At 37.1% G+C, this 17140-nt stretch overlaps 1 protein-coding gene across 1 annotated transcript in view; it reads left to right on the plus strand.

The window, feature by feature from the left end:
• Positions 1-16894, plus strand: part of CPE (carboxypeptidase E) — a 103733-nt gene extending 86839 nt beyond the window's left edge. The window contains exons 4-9 of the mRNA XM_079143360.1: positions 2519-2636; positions 3880-4062; positions 6989-7128; positions 9814-9913; positions 13478-13596; positions 16094-16894. Of these exons, the coding sequence (XP_078999486.1) occupies positions 2519-2636; positions 3880-4062; positions 6989-7128; positions 9814-9913; positions 13478-13596; positions 16094-16192 (759 nt within the window). The 3' untranslated portion in view covers positions 16193-16894. The remainder of the gene's footprint in view (positions 1-2518; positions 2637-3879; positions 4063-6988; positions 7129-9813; positions 9914-13477; positions 13597-16093) is intronic.
• The last annotated feature ends 246 nt before the right edge of the window (positions 16895-17140 follow it).

Genomic DNA, 17140 nt, shown 5'->3' on the forward strand with positions numbered 1-17140 from the left:
GTAGAAGTTTTACTAAATAACTATTACAAATGAATAAGGTATACATTTCATTAGAAAACTCGGTTAAAACATATATAAATGTGTCACAAAAGAATAAATATAAATGATCAATTAATACATAAAAGCTTTCTCTGGCTAATTAAAACTTTTGTTATTAATCAGAGTGCCAAACTTTAAAAAATAGAAATGTACTCTTAGAAAGAGTGATTAGGGATGGAAGGTTTAATATAATGTTGCTAAATACAAACTTATGGGGAAGCAGTTTGGAATATTTTTTAATTTAAACAGTGTTACTTAAAAATAAAATTTTATTTAAACTTTTTTAGCTAAAAATGTGCTTAGCTTTTGGTCAAGTCATTTCATTTCTAGAGATTTTCCCCAGGAAAGTACAGATATGCACAAAGGGTTACTACAAGGGTATTGATAATATTTAAAAAATTTTCATAGTAAACAATCCAATACTCAACAATTAGGGATTAGTAGTATGGTAGTTGTGAAGCCCAAACTGGACTTGAGTCCAGGCTGGGTCACTACTTTTCTCTATTTCAACTTACTCATCTATAAAAGGGAGAAAATGTGGTCCCTATCTCAGTGGGAGGGTGTGGAATTTAACATGTCACCCAGAAGGTGTTTAGTATTTATTTCTAAGATGTATTTAACATTATTTTATTAATATTATTAATTTTATTTGAATGCTAGATGCATACATTGGATACTACTCAGCATTAATATACATATAAATATATATTAATATATATATATATTTTAGAAAGGTTTCTGTGATATGAAATGGTATGTTATTTTTTGTAGAGGAGGAAAAAAACACAGCACATAAAATGGCATGTAAATGATCACATTTCAAATATTATACAGTGGATTAAGAAGGACTGAAAAACAGACATATAGAAGTGTTAGCAGAGGCTATTTTTAGATGGTACAATTATGAAGTAAGTTAATTTCCTCCTTTGTGCTTATCTGTCCTCTCTACATTTTCTACAGTGAGCATTAATTTGTAGCAAGGATAAAATACATTAACCAAACAACTGATGAAACTGACATCCTATATTTTTGATAATATCGATATTGATAAAATAATATATCAATATATATAGACATATATATAGACATATATTTATATATATATAGCCATTCAATACATGTGTACAAAGTATAATGACTGAATCAGGGTAATTAGCATTTCCATTTCTTGAAACATTTGTCATTTCTTTGTTCCTCAAACTTTTTTAGTTCATTAAGAAATAAATTGTAAACAATAGTCACCCTACTTAGTTGCAGGACATTAGAACTTATTCCTCCTATATAACTCTATTTTGGTACCTAGTGACAGCATCCTATTCTAAATCACACTTCCCCCCAATTATAAGTCGGCTGTGTGAAAAATAGGACAGTTTTCATACAGTAAAACTGAGATGCTAAAAAAAAAATAATCTGGGGCATGTGGGTTCGTAGCCTGGATTTTGAATCCTTAGCCATATGAACCTGGATATGTTGTTTAACACAACCCACCGTCACATTCCTCTCTATGAAATGGAGATGTTGTGAAGCTCCATAAAATAGTGCACGTGAAAGCTATGCATAAACAGAACAGAGATACAAATGCAAGGTCTTTTTATAACCATCAAATGCTATTGCTGTTGTTAGATTTTTCTGTCCAAAAGAACAGTATGGGTCACATCTCTGTTAAAAGCTTTTTTTTTTTTTTTTTTTTTTTTTAAATCACAGAAGTACTTAGAGTTTAAGAATCTTTCTTGCCCTTTAAAAACTCATCACATAAAAGTATCAAACTTTTGGCTTTAGATGAATTCTTTGGTGTATATTTCTTCCCTCTTTTGTTTTGCTTCCAAGATATGAGGGACTATGAATCATTCAAAAGACAATATGAATTCCTGAAACTTTTGCCTTTGTTTTAAAATTCAAGATGAGCATTCGAAAGTAAACTGATATTTTACAGTCAGCTTTGCAAGAAACCACATACAATATCCTTTCATAAGGACAATATTTGAAGAATTGAAGGAAATTGGAAGAATAGTAAGCAAAAATTGAGATTGGAAATGAAATCTCCCACGTTTAAAGCACCACAGAGGTTGAATCTTGTTCTGTGGTCCAACCATTTTCTTTTCCCTTTGTCTTATTTTTAAATATTAATCATCAAGACATGTGAACCATTACAGATCAGATGATGTCCCCAAGTGATTTGCATACTGTTTTTTTCCAAGCTAAAAAAAGTGAAAACTGGCATCCTATGAAAGTAGAACTTCGAAGGAAATTTAAATGTGACTGAAATATTTTTTTTTACAAGTCTGAGAAAGGCCTGGGGAACGCTGCTCTTACAGGAACTTTTGATTTTCTGTAAAAACAACCACAAAGTGGCTCAATACGAATAGTTTTGAGGTTTTTTCTTTTTCTCTTTCTTTCACCTTTTCTGTCTTTTCTGTCAAGTGATCAACCAGTGATCACCAAGTTTATACTCTTTTTTCATCTCTAATCTTTAATACAGCTTGCCCCTGAGACCAAGGCTGTCATTCATTGGATTATGGATATTCCTTTTGTGCTTTCCGCCAATCTCCACGGAGGTGACCTTGTCGCCAATTATCCATACGATGAGACTCGGAGTGGTAGGTATCCTTCCTGCTTCTCTAAGTGTTTTACGGCTTGCTACCACTATACAAAGGTTTATAAGGCGACTTCTGGAGTAGTCTTGTAAGCTACTAGTCAATAAGTAGTTTTGCCTGTAGAAATAAATATGTATTTTTTTAAAGAAATAAATATGTTTAATAAACATCCCCTATTTCACAAGTGTTGGCATATTTGGCAGAAAGGACCATAACTTTCTTTGAAGTTGAAGTGGAGAAATATGACCTTAAGAGAGCACTTAGAGAAGAGAAAAGGAGAAAACGGCAGTCCTGAACTTGGTTCAGTCCTGGCCCCTGGTAAATGGATTGATCATACAGGTCATGCAGGTTTGTGTACGAGCCTAAAAATGGAGGTAGCCTCTAGTGCTTGATTAGGGCCCATGTGAACCCCTGTACATAACTTAGCATGCCCTTGCATTGTTTTCTTTGGATTCATGTCTGAGGGTGTCAGGGAGGGGAAGTACTCCTTTGTTTTCTTCTAACTAGTTTTAGTTAAACTTTAGGCAAGGCAAGCTTTATCTGTACCAGATAGACAGTTTCAGCTTAATTTTTGTTGCTCCAGAAAATTTCCTGCTTTGGATCCCTTCTCAGGGACCTTTGAAGAGTAAGCTCTTTGCTAACAAAGGATAAGGATCTTAGATATTGGAAACTTGGAGATTTGAAGACAGTCTGGCTAAAAAACATTGTTAAATATACTTAGAGATTTTGTGATTTGTCAATAGCCGGGAAACTTGTAGGCCAAGCATATTTTATAATACAGGAGTAAGAATACATGGGGTCAAAAGACCTAATACTTGCTTATGTAATACATATAGGAGATTTTTTTAAAAAATTAAAATCAAATGGTGAATAGTGTGCATGAGAGTGGTTCATAGTGGCTATGGTATAGGTGTATATTTTAAATTAAAAATTTAAATAATGGAAATCTTGCTATTCTTCCAAGTCCAGTGTACTATGATCATATCACCTTTTTCTTGTGAAGTTTTCAATTTATAAGCAGCATATTTCAGTCTGTCTTATTTCTACATTTTTTTTTTTTTTGGTATTAGGAATGGAAATTATATAACTAAGTGTAATTGTTTGGCAGTTAAATCTTCACCTCTTTCTCATAGCAATGTAGCTGAAAAATACATCAGCAATAGCTCAACACCAAATTACTTTTCAGAAAACAAGTGGTGACTTTTGATCTGTGTCAATTCCTTGCATCTTCTGATTTATTTTCCAGGTAGCGCCCATGAGTACAGTTCCTGCCCTGATGATGCCATTTTCCAGAGCGTGGCTCGGGCATACTCTTCTTTCAATCCCGCCATGTCTGACCCCAACAGGCCTCCCTGTCGCAAGAATGACGATGACAGTAGCTTTGTAGACGGAACAACCAATGGTGGCGCTTGGTACAGTGTACCTGGTGGTGAGTTTCCATTTTGCTCTCTGATTATGCTATTGAATTCCTTATAATTACCAATTAGATTTACAGAGTGATTTGCACTTAGAGAATCTTCAGTCTTCCTTGGTCATTAAGAAGTAGACTGAACCCCTAATTCTTCCATTAATTTTATGCATGAATAATATGTAATTTTGCTTTTGTGGATTTAAAAAAATTTGATGTGTTAAATAAAGAAAAACAAACTGAAGTATTCAATGGAAAATAGGAAGTGAATATTGTTAACTATTCTGCTTTTCAAGTTCAGGCCTTAGGCAATCAGATATCGTCCTTATCATGAATTAGTCTTGCTTTTACTTTAGGTAAGTGTGTATTTTAGAGGGCATGCTGTGGTCTTAGCACATCTTGGTGCACACATCTTTTAATTTTTTTAAATGATGGGATAAAGGGGCTATTTGACAAGGATTATTTAGTTTATATTCACTAGTCTAATAAACACTGTTAGATCAGGTAGGTTTTTCAGAGTCTGCAAAGGGAGAAGACTCTATGCAGGCAACAGCTGGAGGAAGTCCCTTTGGCCACCAAGGCAGCTCTTTTGCCTTCCTTTGTCCCAACATGAACTTTGTACAGCTTATATTTTATAATCACCCAGATGACTAACAGTTGTGGGATACTACTGGACTCAACCAAGAATGAGCGTGAGATTAAATATATTGATACTTTTTTTTCTATTTGCCTAAGAAAATTTTCTATGCCTACCTGGGAACAAAAGAGAATTGGGGCAGCATCCAGTGACTACAGGGATTGGTTAGATGTGGTTAATTTTGTTGCATTATGCCTGGAGAAAAATATTCTTCTTGGTTTTTTTCCTGGTGTATGTTCATACTGTTTTTATTTACAGTGTGCACTTGATCAGATCAGTTTTAGTACTTTGTTCTTTTATCACTTGAGAACAAAGGTCTATGTCAGATTTAGGATTTAGAATAAGTCGAATATGTCAGATGGGAAGTAAAATATACTTCAGTTTTTATAAAAAAATAGTAATTCCTTTGGAATTAATTTTTGAACAAATAGTGTATTATAGTCCCAATATTGAATAATCTATATTAGTAAAGTACAGGTGATAATATTAGCAATAGCAATAATAATAATATTAGTATTAGTTAATGTTTATATCCCACAATAATCCAAGTGTCAAAGCAATCTTTGGTGGTTTTAGTTCTCCACAAGGTTAATAAAATCAGTGATTTGGGTAAGGTTTTCTAGAAGCAGAGTCTTAGACAGTGATTTGGGTGTTTATTGAGAGAACACACATTGGGAAAATCCTTAGGGAAGCAGGGAAAGGGAAAGGATAGAGCTGAGTGAGGATTTCTCAGGTGAGGTCCAACTGCAGCCAGAACCACTGGGAGAAGGGTCTAGAGCATATCACAAGCAGGGTCATCTCTCTTTCTGGCAAGTTTGGCAGTGTTTCAGCCATATCCAGCATCAATGAAGGAAAGGATTTCTGCTGGAGGATGGTGCTAGCTATAAATCTATTACTAATAAACTTATCTAATCAATAAACACAAGAGTCAATACTCTTTTCAAATGGAAGTGGGTGTAGCGAATCAGGCCATACCAGATCTGGCCTGTAACAAGATGGAGGAGCCTACCTTCACCTTTATTTATAGTCCTACAGGTAAAGGGGCCTGGACCTGGAGGGGCTTCTTCTGTGAGGAACAGGATAGGGTGGAGTCAGGGAAGTCATTTGTGGAGAGAATTAGCATTCCCTCAGGGATGAGCCACCTCTGTACAGGGCCACCTACTCCCTGGCTATCTGAAACAGTGTCCTGTGACTATCAGTTCCTGGGAGTCAGACCTCTGTATCCCATGGCTCAGCAAGCTTGATTCTGCTAAACATGGATGGCTCCCTACAGACTTTGGTGACTGCATATCAGTTAGCCATTGGTTATGTGCTGTCAGAAAGAATTGGGGGTGAGAAATGGGAGAGCATAACCTTCCAAATTAGGTGGATCCTATCAGCCATTCTCCAGGAGAGGGGAGCAGCCAACACGTACAGCAGCTTGTGATGGGTATCCTGGCTTTGTAAAAGTGATCTGGTGGGCACCAACAGTATCAACTACTAATATGAAGTGAGATTTAATTTCGATTAAGATTATCTGCATGCAGAATCTTCTCTTTGGTGAGATTTTGAAATGTCATTAACAGTTATGACCTATATACAGACACTCAATGATTGTTGAATTAATATATAGTACATTATCAGGATTCTCAGTTCCTCAGGAGTGCACTATGATACCGGTTGGACTTAAGGAAAGAGATTAGATTATCTCACATGCCTGTTGGAGGCTTAAAGGGACGTGCATTTCTTTTATTTTTTTTTTTTTTTTTTTTTTTTTTTTTTGTGGTGCTGGGGATTAAATCCAGGGCCTTGTGCGTGCAAGGCAAGCATTCTACCAACTAAGCTATATCCCCAGCCCTGGTGCATTTCTTTTAGGTCAGAAGGGATCAAGTCATTCACCTTGTCTTTTTTGAAGCCTATTTCAGCAACATGGAATGTGGCTAACATCGGCTTTTGCACCCTGCATCAGCAATGCATTAAGTTAAATAATTACTTATGTAGCCGTTCCAATAGAATCCATATAGAATTTTGAGCATCTCATGATCTGCCAAAATAAAATACTTTACCTCCTCAGACTGGCCAGCCTCTTGCCAATTCCCTGCTCTCTATGGGAGCAGAGTTAGTGCTTTTAAAGTAATAGTTTCCCAAGTATGTGTTCTGATCCCCTATGGAAGGTGTTTTCCCTATGGTTTACCATAGGGAAATCCCCCAGATGGTGCAGGTTGGTGCATCTTTTATTTAGCTCTCAATTCAGCAGAATGGCCTGTGTGCTTTAGCCACCACATGTGCATGTGCATGCTTATATTGACTTGCCATTTGATGCTTTTGCAGGAATGCAAGACTTCAATTACCTGAGCAGCAACTGTTTTGAGATCACTGTGGAACTTAGCTGTGAAAAGTTCCCACCTGAGGAGACTCTGAAGAGCTACTGGGAGGATAACAAAAACTCTCTCATTAGCTATCTTGAGCAGGTAAGCATAGTGTCCAGCATCAAATGAAAGATTTAGGAGCATTTAGACAGGGGGGGGGGGGTAATAGTCTGTGTAGGAGGAGTGCCCAGGGAGATCTGGGTGAAGGTGCAGGTATCAGTAGGTTCAATTGGGCTTTCACCTGTCATAGACTTTGTGGATCAAGACTGTTCACTGAGAACTGACCACACTGGAAAGTTGTGGAGAAATGAGGCAGAATCTTGCAGGTGAGGGAAATCCTAAGATCATCTCTCAGCCTGACCTCAGTGGCCCTGTGAGGCACCCTAGGTAGGGCCAGGACAAAACTTAGGGTGCAAAACATAAGGAAGAATTCACTCTCAGGGTCACAGGAGTATGAGATCAGGCTCTGAGAACGTCTCCCTCAATGCTCTGGTGCCTCACTTTTCTTACCCTAGACTCAGCTAGATCCCGGGTAACAACATTACATATTTATCAAGCGTTTACTATTTAGCTGTATTGCTATACACATAATGCCTTACACGTAATAATTATGTGCTTATTTCTCACAACAACCCTGAGAAGGAGTTTATATTACCACCACCATCACCACCATCACTACCGTCATCTGTGAATTAAACACAAAATCAGAGACTCAGAGAAGTCTAGTAGCTTTCCTGGAGTTATTCAGTTAGAATTTGAATTCAGGTTGTGTGGCTGTGGAATCTTCATGCTACATCACCTCTCATGATGTAATCCTGGATCTGTACCACAGTCATTATGTAATCATTCCGGGGGGGTCTGTGTAGAATTTTGGGGATCTCATAATCTGCCACAATAAAATACCTCACCTACTCAGAATGGTCACCCCTTGCCAACTCCCTACCTTCTGTGGTATTGAAGGCATTGGCATTGGGGCAGTCATGGTGAAAGACATAAAGGCTTGGTTCATTGCCTGCAATGCCTTGACTGTCTTTAAATTCCATTCTGTGTGTGGCCATGTATGCCTAAAGTCAAGTAGAGTGATGTGATTTTACTTGCCAGCAGATATTCCAGATTAATCTGTTAAAGTAATTTGGCATAAACAAATGCTTTGAAAAAAATAAATATACGTGTGTGTATATATAGTGTACTTATGTAGTATATGATATGTACTTATATAGTGTATATGTAGTGTATACATATTGTATACATCTCACGTATACATATTGTGTATATATGTGCTACATACACACACAACACACATATAAGACCAGTTCTTTTTTTTTGGAAGTAAAATCAGCTTAAGAATTGTTTTACGTATGTCAAATATCATACAATGCCTTACCAAGGGACTACTATGGAATAGATCAACTGATCATGGGGCCTGATTAAAGAACAACTGTTCCACAGGACTTTTTTAACTAATGGATTCCAGTCGCATATAGCATAATTTTTTTTTTTTTTTTTTTTGCCACAAACAAAACTAAGAATGATTAACCATATTAACCCTAGAATAATCTGTGGGAATTGCTATAGAATTTCTTCTTTTAGGCGAGCTCTTTTTAACTGGATCCTACAAGAGCCAAGTTAACTGAAGAAATGGTTAGAGGAAGGAAGATGGGGATATTTGGTGTGTTCTCCTCTTAGATATCAAATAATATCTCCTTAATATGGTGCTTTACATTTTACTCACATATTATTTCCACAACAATGTTTTGAGCTTTTTATATTCCTGGCACTATGTTAGGCACTGGGGCTAGTGGCCACCCTCTACACGACTTTGCATTAGTGGGGTCAGAAGCATGAATATCTAATCATAAGGGAAAATAAAGATTAACTACTAGAAACAATGGCAGGACACAGAAGATTCCCTCACCTAGTGCTGGGAATGCAGAATAGGTTTCTTAGAGTTATAAACAGGATTTACTATAGTTGGTGTCAATAACTAAAAATTGCTTAAGTTGTCTCAGTTCTTGATAAAATAAATACAATATAAAACAAAATAAACCACAAATCATGCCAGCAGGAGGGAGGATAATTGTCATTATGGTGGTGGGTATGCATGCATCCAATTCATCCCATATAGAAATAAGCTGCGAAGAAGCGGGATGAAATTCCACAGTCCTGCTTTAAAGTACTTGGAATGAGAATTTGCTCTGTCCACAGATCTGTGAGATCAGTCTAGGTGTGACATTATGTTCAGGTGCTGGCTCTGTAGGTGCAGTGGAATGGTGTTTATAATGAGAGTTCCTGCAACTGCTTGCATCTGAGGATACTGCAGTTCAGGGGATCAAAGTCTGATGAAAGATCACTGTAGACAGCCAGAAGTCCTGCTTTGTGCCTGTTTTCTTGATAATGGTGGTGATTAGTAATTGAACATCTGGTCCTAAAATCTAAGCAAAGACTAGTTTATAACTCAGGGAAAATAGGTAATTTGGATATCTAATTCTGTAATGGCTGGGAGGAAATTTCAAAGGAATGTTTGCAGAAACTAGAATTGTAAGGCTAATTAGGGTAAATAGTTTGCTAAGAAGAGCTTCCCATTCAATAGCTTTGGAATAAGCTGATTCTCAAAATTCTCAGAGAATTGTTCCTGGGCCCTCACATCAGAATCCTCTAAGGTTCCTGAGTTTCCTGTCCTATGAATCATACCCTCTGGAAAAAAGGAAATAAGAAGATGCTTAATATAAACCATATTTTTTAGGCCATTTCTAATATGTGATTTTTGGTTGTTCTTGACCTCCACAGATACACCGAGGAGTTAAAGGATTTGTCCGAGACCTTCAGGGTAACCCAATTGCCAATGCAACCATCTCTGTGGAAGGAATAGACCATGATATTACATCTGGTGGGTGTTCTTTGCCGTGATCTAGCATTGTGTACCACAGAATAATTTTTTATCATCATAATTATAATTCTTATACTATAAGCCAAACAATGAGCTGCCTGGTGTCTCTTTTACATGGTCTCTGTCCAGCTTTGACCTAGGCAGGCTGTGGGAGCAGGTCAGGCAGAGTGAAATTCTGCTGCGTGTAAAAATCTGAGTGCAGCAGGTGGCGCCCTGTCCCCAGATGTCACCCAGAGCTGGGAGGTGGTGCTGTCCACTGCCTGGGGTTTGCAGTTGTTCAGAAGAAAATGAACTCTCTGGAGTTCAGCCACGAGTGGTTTTTCTAAGGAGCTGAGAGTTGGCAGACTGTGGGAGGGAGTGAAGAGTAGAAGCCAAGGTAACTCCCAGCATCTTGTGTGTCTCTCACATTTCTTTGTTTAATCCTCAAAATAAATCTAGAGTTCCTCAGGATGATACAGGAAATTATAGAATTGAGGTGTGATGTTACTTCCTTCTAGGTTTAAAGTCCCATTGTCATCTTCTCAGTTTGAAGAATGTGGTGAATTTCCCCAGAAAAATCTACCTCCTCCTGTTAAATATTTACTCAGTCATTTTAGTTTAACGGTTACTTATTGGGATCTTTTAAATGATAACAATATTTTTCTAGCCATAAACTTTTAATACTATTTACAGACCTTATAATGAAATAACCCTTGATTTATTCTCCAAAGCACTGTATATCATTACTTCTTTCCTAACCTTCACTTTTATAGCTTGGATATATTTTTAATTTTTACCTTCGACATTTGTCCTCTAAAACTCCATTTATTCATTCATTCGACAAATACTTATCAACATCGCACTAAGTACCAGGCTGCCTTCCCCACTGGTGCTCCAGAATCTGTGCCAAGAGGCTACCTCCCCTATTTCCCCTTAACCCTCAGGGAGGGTGGAACTGAGGCATGGATACCTCTGGTCACAGGAAACCTGCTTTCTCTGTTAACCCCAGTGTGCCATGTAAATACCACTTTCTCTGCATTCCATAATGTAAAAAAAAAAAAAAAAAAAGTTGAGGAAAATCTAAAAGTTGAGGGAATAACTCGGTGAAATGGAATGATTTCTGAGGGTTCTTGGACTCTCCAGCTTTTTGAGGGCAGGGGAATAAAAAGGAACTAACAATGAAGTCGAAGACAAATACAAAGAAGTGTGTGGTCTTGGAAGCTTAGATGTGTTTCAAGAGGGAGGGAGTAATAAAAAGTGTCGATCAAGTGAGATGACTCTTCTGAATGAATGAATAGATCTAGCAGTATGGAGGATCTTGACAAAATCTGTTTCAGGGGAGTAAGTGCAAGGAGCCTGATTAGAGTGGGTCCAAGAGAGAAGAGGAAGAGAGACTTTAGTGACAGAGAATACTCAACAATCTTTCCATAAGTTTTGCTATGAGCATAGAAGATAAATGTGGCACTAGCTGAAAGGAGATGGACCTAGAGGTAGATTGGAAGATGTAGGGATGGGGGCTTAATTTTTTTCCCCCGACTATCTATTTTCACAGTGAATTAAGATGTAAAGTGCCAACTGTGAGTGAGGAGGATGAGAATGTGTTAGAGGCTCAAGGAAAAGGGGCAAGTATGAATTGACCCCTAGAACCTTGCTACTCAAAGTGTGGTCCTTACTAGCAGCTTCAGCATCACTCTGGAGGGTTAGAAATGCAGAATCTCATGCCTCACCCCAGAGCTAGTGAATCAGACTGTGCATTTTACCAAGTTTCCTGGGTTATTGATATGCACCTATGTCTTGACACCAAAAGCTTGGTCCTTGCCTCTGTTGCTGAGCCAAGAAAGAGGACAAAGTTTTGGGAAAAAAAAAAAAAAAAAAGAAAGAAAGAAAAAGAAGTTTCACTGGTTAGTTTCAAATGAGAAATGCAGGGGACTCCTGTCTCAGAGGTCATGATTCTGTCAGGGGAAAGAGTGGGCTTTAAAGAGTGGATGCAAAGGTTAAACTCCAGGTGTGCCTATCAGGAGTCATAATTCATATCCAAGTGGTAACCTTGAGAGAGAGAGAGCCATTTCTTTGATCCATTGGTACCATCTCCCAAGTCTAGATTTCTTCATTCCTGTAGTCAGTGAGACGAAGGGAAGACAACCTGACCTAGGATGGGCAGAATCTTGCTTCTCCTGAGGTTAGGGATGAGAAGACAAAAAAGAGGAAGGAAAAAAGAATGTTAGCTTTAGAATAAGCCTCCAGAGGTTGAGCAGGAAGGTTTATATTTAAAGCCTGAAGTGGACCCCTGTTATAGTTCCAGAAGTACTGGTTTAGGAAAATGAGGGATTGAATGGGTCAGGGAAATGGAGAAGAAATATACTATGACTGTCTAAGGCTGGTGTTTAGAAAATGTAGAAATATCACCATAGATGTGTGTATACAGCCACGTGGAGGGAGGGAGTTGGAAATTATCCAAGGTTGGTGGTTGCCTGTTGTGTATAGCCAAGGGAGAAAAGCGAGTGACGTGAAGTCGTGTGATATGATGTTGGGCCATGGAACTCAGGGGGAAGGAGCCCAGGGGAGTGAAGGAGACTAGATCAAATTTTGCTTTAAGAATTCTCTGGAAGGACTTGTTGATAACACGGTTCCTGGAAGATGCTCCAGGCAGACAGATTCTTCTGAATCTTTAGAAATCTAAATGTTTTTGCTTGGCTGGGCACAGTGGCTCATGTTTGCATTCCCAGCAGCTGGGGAGGCTGAGGCAGGAGGATCACAAGTTCAAAGCCAGACTCAACAGACTCAACAAGTTCCTACACAACTTAGGGAGACTGTGTCTTAAAGTAAAATATAAAAAAAAAAGGGCTGGGGATGTGGCTGAGTGGTTAAGTGCCCCTGGGTTCAATCCCCAGTACCAAAAAAAAAAAAAAAAAAAAAAGAAAGAAAGAAAGAAATCTTAATTTAAAAAAAATAATAAAAAGTAAAAGTTTATTTCACAGATCATTTTTAAAATTTTGGATTTATTAATTAATTTTTATTGGCACATTATAATTATAGTGGGATTAATTGTGATATATTTGTGTGTGCACATAACATAATTTGGTACATTTCATTCCTTGATACCTCCTCCCTCCCCTGACTTTACTTTACTGGTCTACAGGTCTCCCTCCTATGGAAATCTAAATTTCTGACACTGCCCATGGGATTCTGATGAGACTACCTTTGTGAAACAGTGATCTAGATTCTTAGACCATCACATCTTTTCCTGGAAAGAATCAAATCATGGTGTCCAGATGCTCTGATCCCCTTGATTGGGGACTTTGTATGTTTTTTATCTGTGTGATTCCTGACATGAGTAGAAAATTCATGATCTTAGAAGATTTATTAGACAATTTAGCATTAAGGTCTTTAAAGCAGTTCTGAGAAATGAGGCATGTAGGGTGAGCTTCATACCTCCTTCTATAGAATTTCATCTCATTGCCCATATATCTATTTTGAAAAAATGGGGACTCAAAGAGGTTGAACTGGACTATAGTGAAGATTCCTTGGATGGCGTAATTATGCATTTTGCCTGCCTTTTGGTTTGATGTTCTGTTTATCCTACAGCAAAGGATGGTGATTACTGGAGACTGCTTGTACCTGGAAACTATAAACTTACAGCCTCAGCTCCTGGCTATCTAGCAATAACAAAGAAAGTGGCAGTTCCTTATAGCCCTGCTGTTGGGGTAAGTAATCATAATAATAACTAAGGTTTATAATTATAATTAAGCTAGTAAGAATCTAGCACTCACCATTGTCCAGCATATTTAAGCAACATATTTAATTTTAACAATAGCCCTGTGAGGTAGGTTCCATCATTATTATGACCACTTAACAGATGAGGAAACTGAGGCCTAAAAAAGTTAAGTGATTTGCCCAAGATCTAATTGAATGATTTAATACCATTCAGTGTGAAAATCTATGATCATTTCTCAGTTTTGGAAGAGATTCTTAAGAAAATGGAATAACTTAAAAGTGTTAAATTTTTTATGTGCTAACTTTTCAATCTTAATGGAATCCTGTTTCTCTTGTTTTATCTCTAGCACCTAGCATAGTGCCTTACTTAATAAGTATCTGAAAAAATGTGATAGTTGCAAGACAATTTTAGGCATTAACTGACATGTATTAAGAACATACTATGAACTTCTATTCTCTGCCCCCACTGCCTATTGTGAGTCAGCATCTGCATATCAGAGAGAACATTTGGCCTTTGGATTTTTTGGGATTGGCTTATTTCACTCAGCATGATATTCTCCAGTTTCATCCACTTATTGGCAAATGCCATAGTTTTATTCTTATTTATGACTGATTAATATTCCATTGTGTATATATGTCAAATTTTTTTTTATCCATTCATCTGTTGAAGGACACTTAGGTTGGTTCCATAGCTTAGCTATTGTGAATTGAGCTGGTATAAACATTGATGTGGCTATGTCACTTAGTCTGCTGTTTTTAAGTCCTTGGGTATATATGGAAGATGGAATAACTAGATCAAATGGTGGTTTCATTCCAAGTTTTCTGAGGAATTTCCATACCTCTTTCGATAATGGTTGCACCAATTTGCAGTCCTACCAGCAATGTTTGAGTGTACCTTTTCCCCCCACATCCTCACCAACATTTATTGTTACTTATATTCTTGATAACTGCTGTTCTGACTGGAGTGAGATTAAATCTCAGTGTAGTTTTGATTTGCATTTCTCTAATTGCTAGAGATGTTGAACATCTTTTCATTTATTTGTTGACCATATTTCTTCTTCTGTGAAGTGCCTGTTCAGTTCCTTTACCCATTTGTTGATTGGGTCATTTGTTTTATTTTGTTGTTTTTTGAGTTCTTTATATAGACTAGAGATTAATGCTCTATCTGAGGTGCAGGTGGCAAAGAATAGAAGTTCATTGCGTTAGATAAAGGGGAATGAAGGGAAGGGAGGCGGGATGGGAATAGGAAAGACAGTAGAATGAATGGGACATAACTTTCCTATGTTCACTATGAATATACAACCAGTGTAACTCCACATCATGCACAAAAATGGGAAGGTATACTCCATATATATGTAATACATCAAAATACACTCTACTGTCAGGTATATCTAAAAAGAACAAATAAAAAAATACTATGAGCTAAGCACTGTCAAAAACTATGTCTTATTTAAATAGAACTAATTAATTTTGTTAAGATGATGGTGATAGTGCCAACATTTCTAGAGCTGAATTTGACTACTCTCTTTATTAAGACCATAGGGTGGCCTACAGTATTTCCAATCAAAAGGTTTACTTGAGAAAAATATATTATATTTTAGTTATTCACCCAAAGTTTGGAGTACAAATGCTTTGTTTTTGCGAACAAAATATCTCGAGTGTTTCAACTGATGTTTTGATTTTGATTACATGTATGTGTATATCAGGCTGTGTGAGCATTAAAATCAGGAAGTTAATTTGGATTACTGAAATCTGGAAAAAAAATAAATGAGGAACAGGTTGTAAAACATGAAACTATGATGCTCCTTAGTCTTTCTAACAGGCTGAAGTCCAAGGAGGTAGTGAATACATAATCCCATTACAAAGCATCCAGGGTTCCAGTGACCGCATCAAGGAACTCTCAGCTACTGGAATGGGAGACTGAGGAGGACTGGGTTGGGGGTGCACATTTAGACTCTCCCTTTGTGCAGGAGTATGTGGATTCCCCATGGACCTGATGAAGCCCCCCACATCACAAGGAGAGTGGTGTGGAGATGTGTGCTTCTGTCAGTTTCTTTAACAAGTTCACGATTCTGGAAAGCAGGACCTGGTGGATCGTGACACCTGTCCACTGAACTGTGTTCTATGTTCCCCCTCCTATCAGGAGAAAGTTCACCGCAGAGAGAAGGGGCTCCCTGAATAGTCAAAGGCATCAAATTCACTATAGTTACATCTCTTTATAAGTGGAAGAGGCTGGGGAGGGGACTTTGTTGAACTATATCTGTCTTTAATGCTATTAGATCAAAGCACAATTGAAACGTAATGGCTTTTGATTTTTTTCCTCCTGAAAGTATATTTTGTTTAAACAAGATTTTTAAGGGTCTACTTTAATTCAGGTGGCTGGATTGAGTGCATTCTATAAACTCTAAAACTGCTCTGATTGTTTTTATTTCAATTTTTAAAAATATGCAGTTTGATAACAATATGTTACTGATTTTTCTTCTTTAGGTTGATTTTGAACTGGAGTCATTTTCTGAAAGGAAAGAAGAAGAGAAAGAAGAATTGATGGAATGGTGGAAAATGATGTCGGAAACTTTAAACTTTTAAAAAAGGCTTCAGATTAGCTGCTTTTAATCTATCATATAATGTAGTATGGTGTAATGTGGCCATTTTATTTTAGATTTTGTGCAGGTTAATATTTAACATTGATTTATTTTTTAATCATTTAAATATTAATCAATATTACTTAAATAGACTCTTAGGTAAAAATATAAGAACTTAATCTATTTCATTCTCATATATATAGCATTCATTTCCCTACATATATTACACAAAGGACTATAGAAGAGATTGAAGTAATCTTGCCATTTTAGGCTTAAATGCACTATTCCAGATGTTATTTACAGTACAAAACTTTTGGGGTAATTCTAGCTTTTAAAAATTAGTGATGTTCTTTAATGTAATTGGTGACAATGCCACATAATGACTGCCACTGAGAAAGTCAACAGATAAAGTTTGGAGTTGTGAGCACTCTATTGCAAGAATTAAATAGTTCAGTATAAATTGTCATTTGTCTCTTGTGCTGACTAGCCATATAAGCATGATCCTATTAATGCATTTTTGATGGAAAGAAAATGTATGTTTACCGAGAGGTTTTATGAACAGGATGAAAATTGACTTTGCTTGTACTTGTAGGGGCAATATTGTTATATTGTTCAGCCTGTTACTACTATTTCAGAGTTTAGAGTTTTCTCTTGGTTGTAGATTGGCTCATAATTGCTTTGTGAATGAATAAAGGTTAAAAAACACTTCCATGGTGTGCATCCTAATTCTCTACGATTTTTGGTCAAAAGTTGTGGTCTCATGATGAAAACAGATACTTCTTTGAGTGTGTCTTCTCATTTGTAAGGTATTCCCTGGAGAGTGTCTTCTCATTTGTTTATCTTCTGCATCTTAAAATTTATTGACTGCAATATGCCAAGCAGTGTGCAGGCTGTGCATTGCTGTGTTGGATGAAAGATTCTGATTCCATGGATCTTCTTGCAGACAAGGACT

Source organism: Sciurus vulgaris (genome assembly GCF_902686455.1).
Source record: "Sciurus vulgaris genome assembly, chromosome: 5".
Taxonomy (NCBI): domain Eukaryota; kingdom Metazoa; phylum Chordata; class Mammalia; order Rodentia; family Sciuridae; genus Sciurus; species Sciurus vulgaris.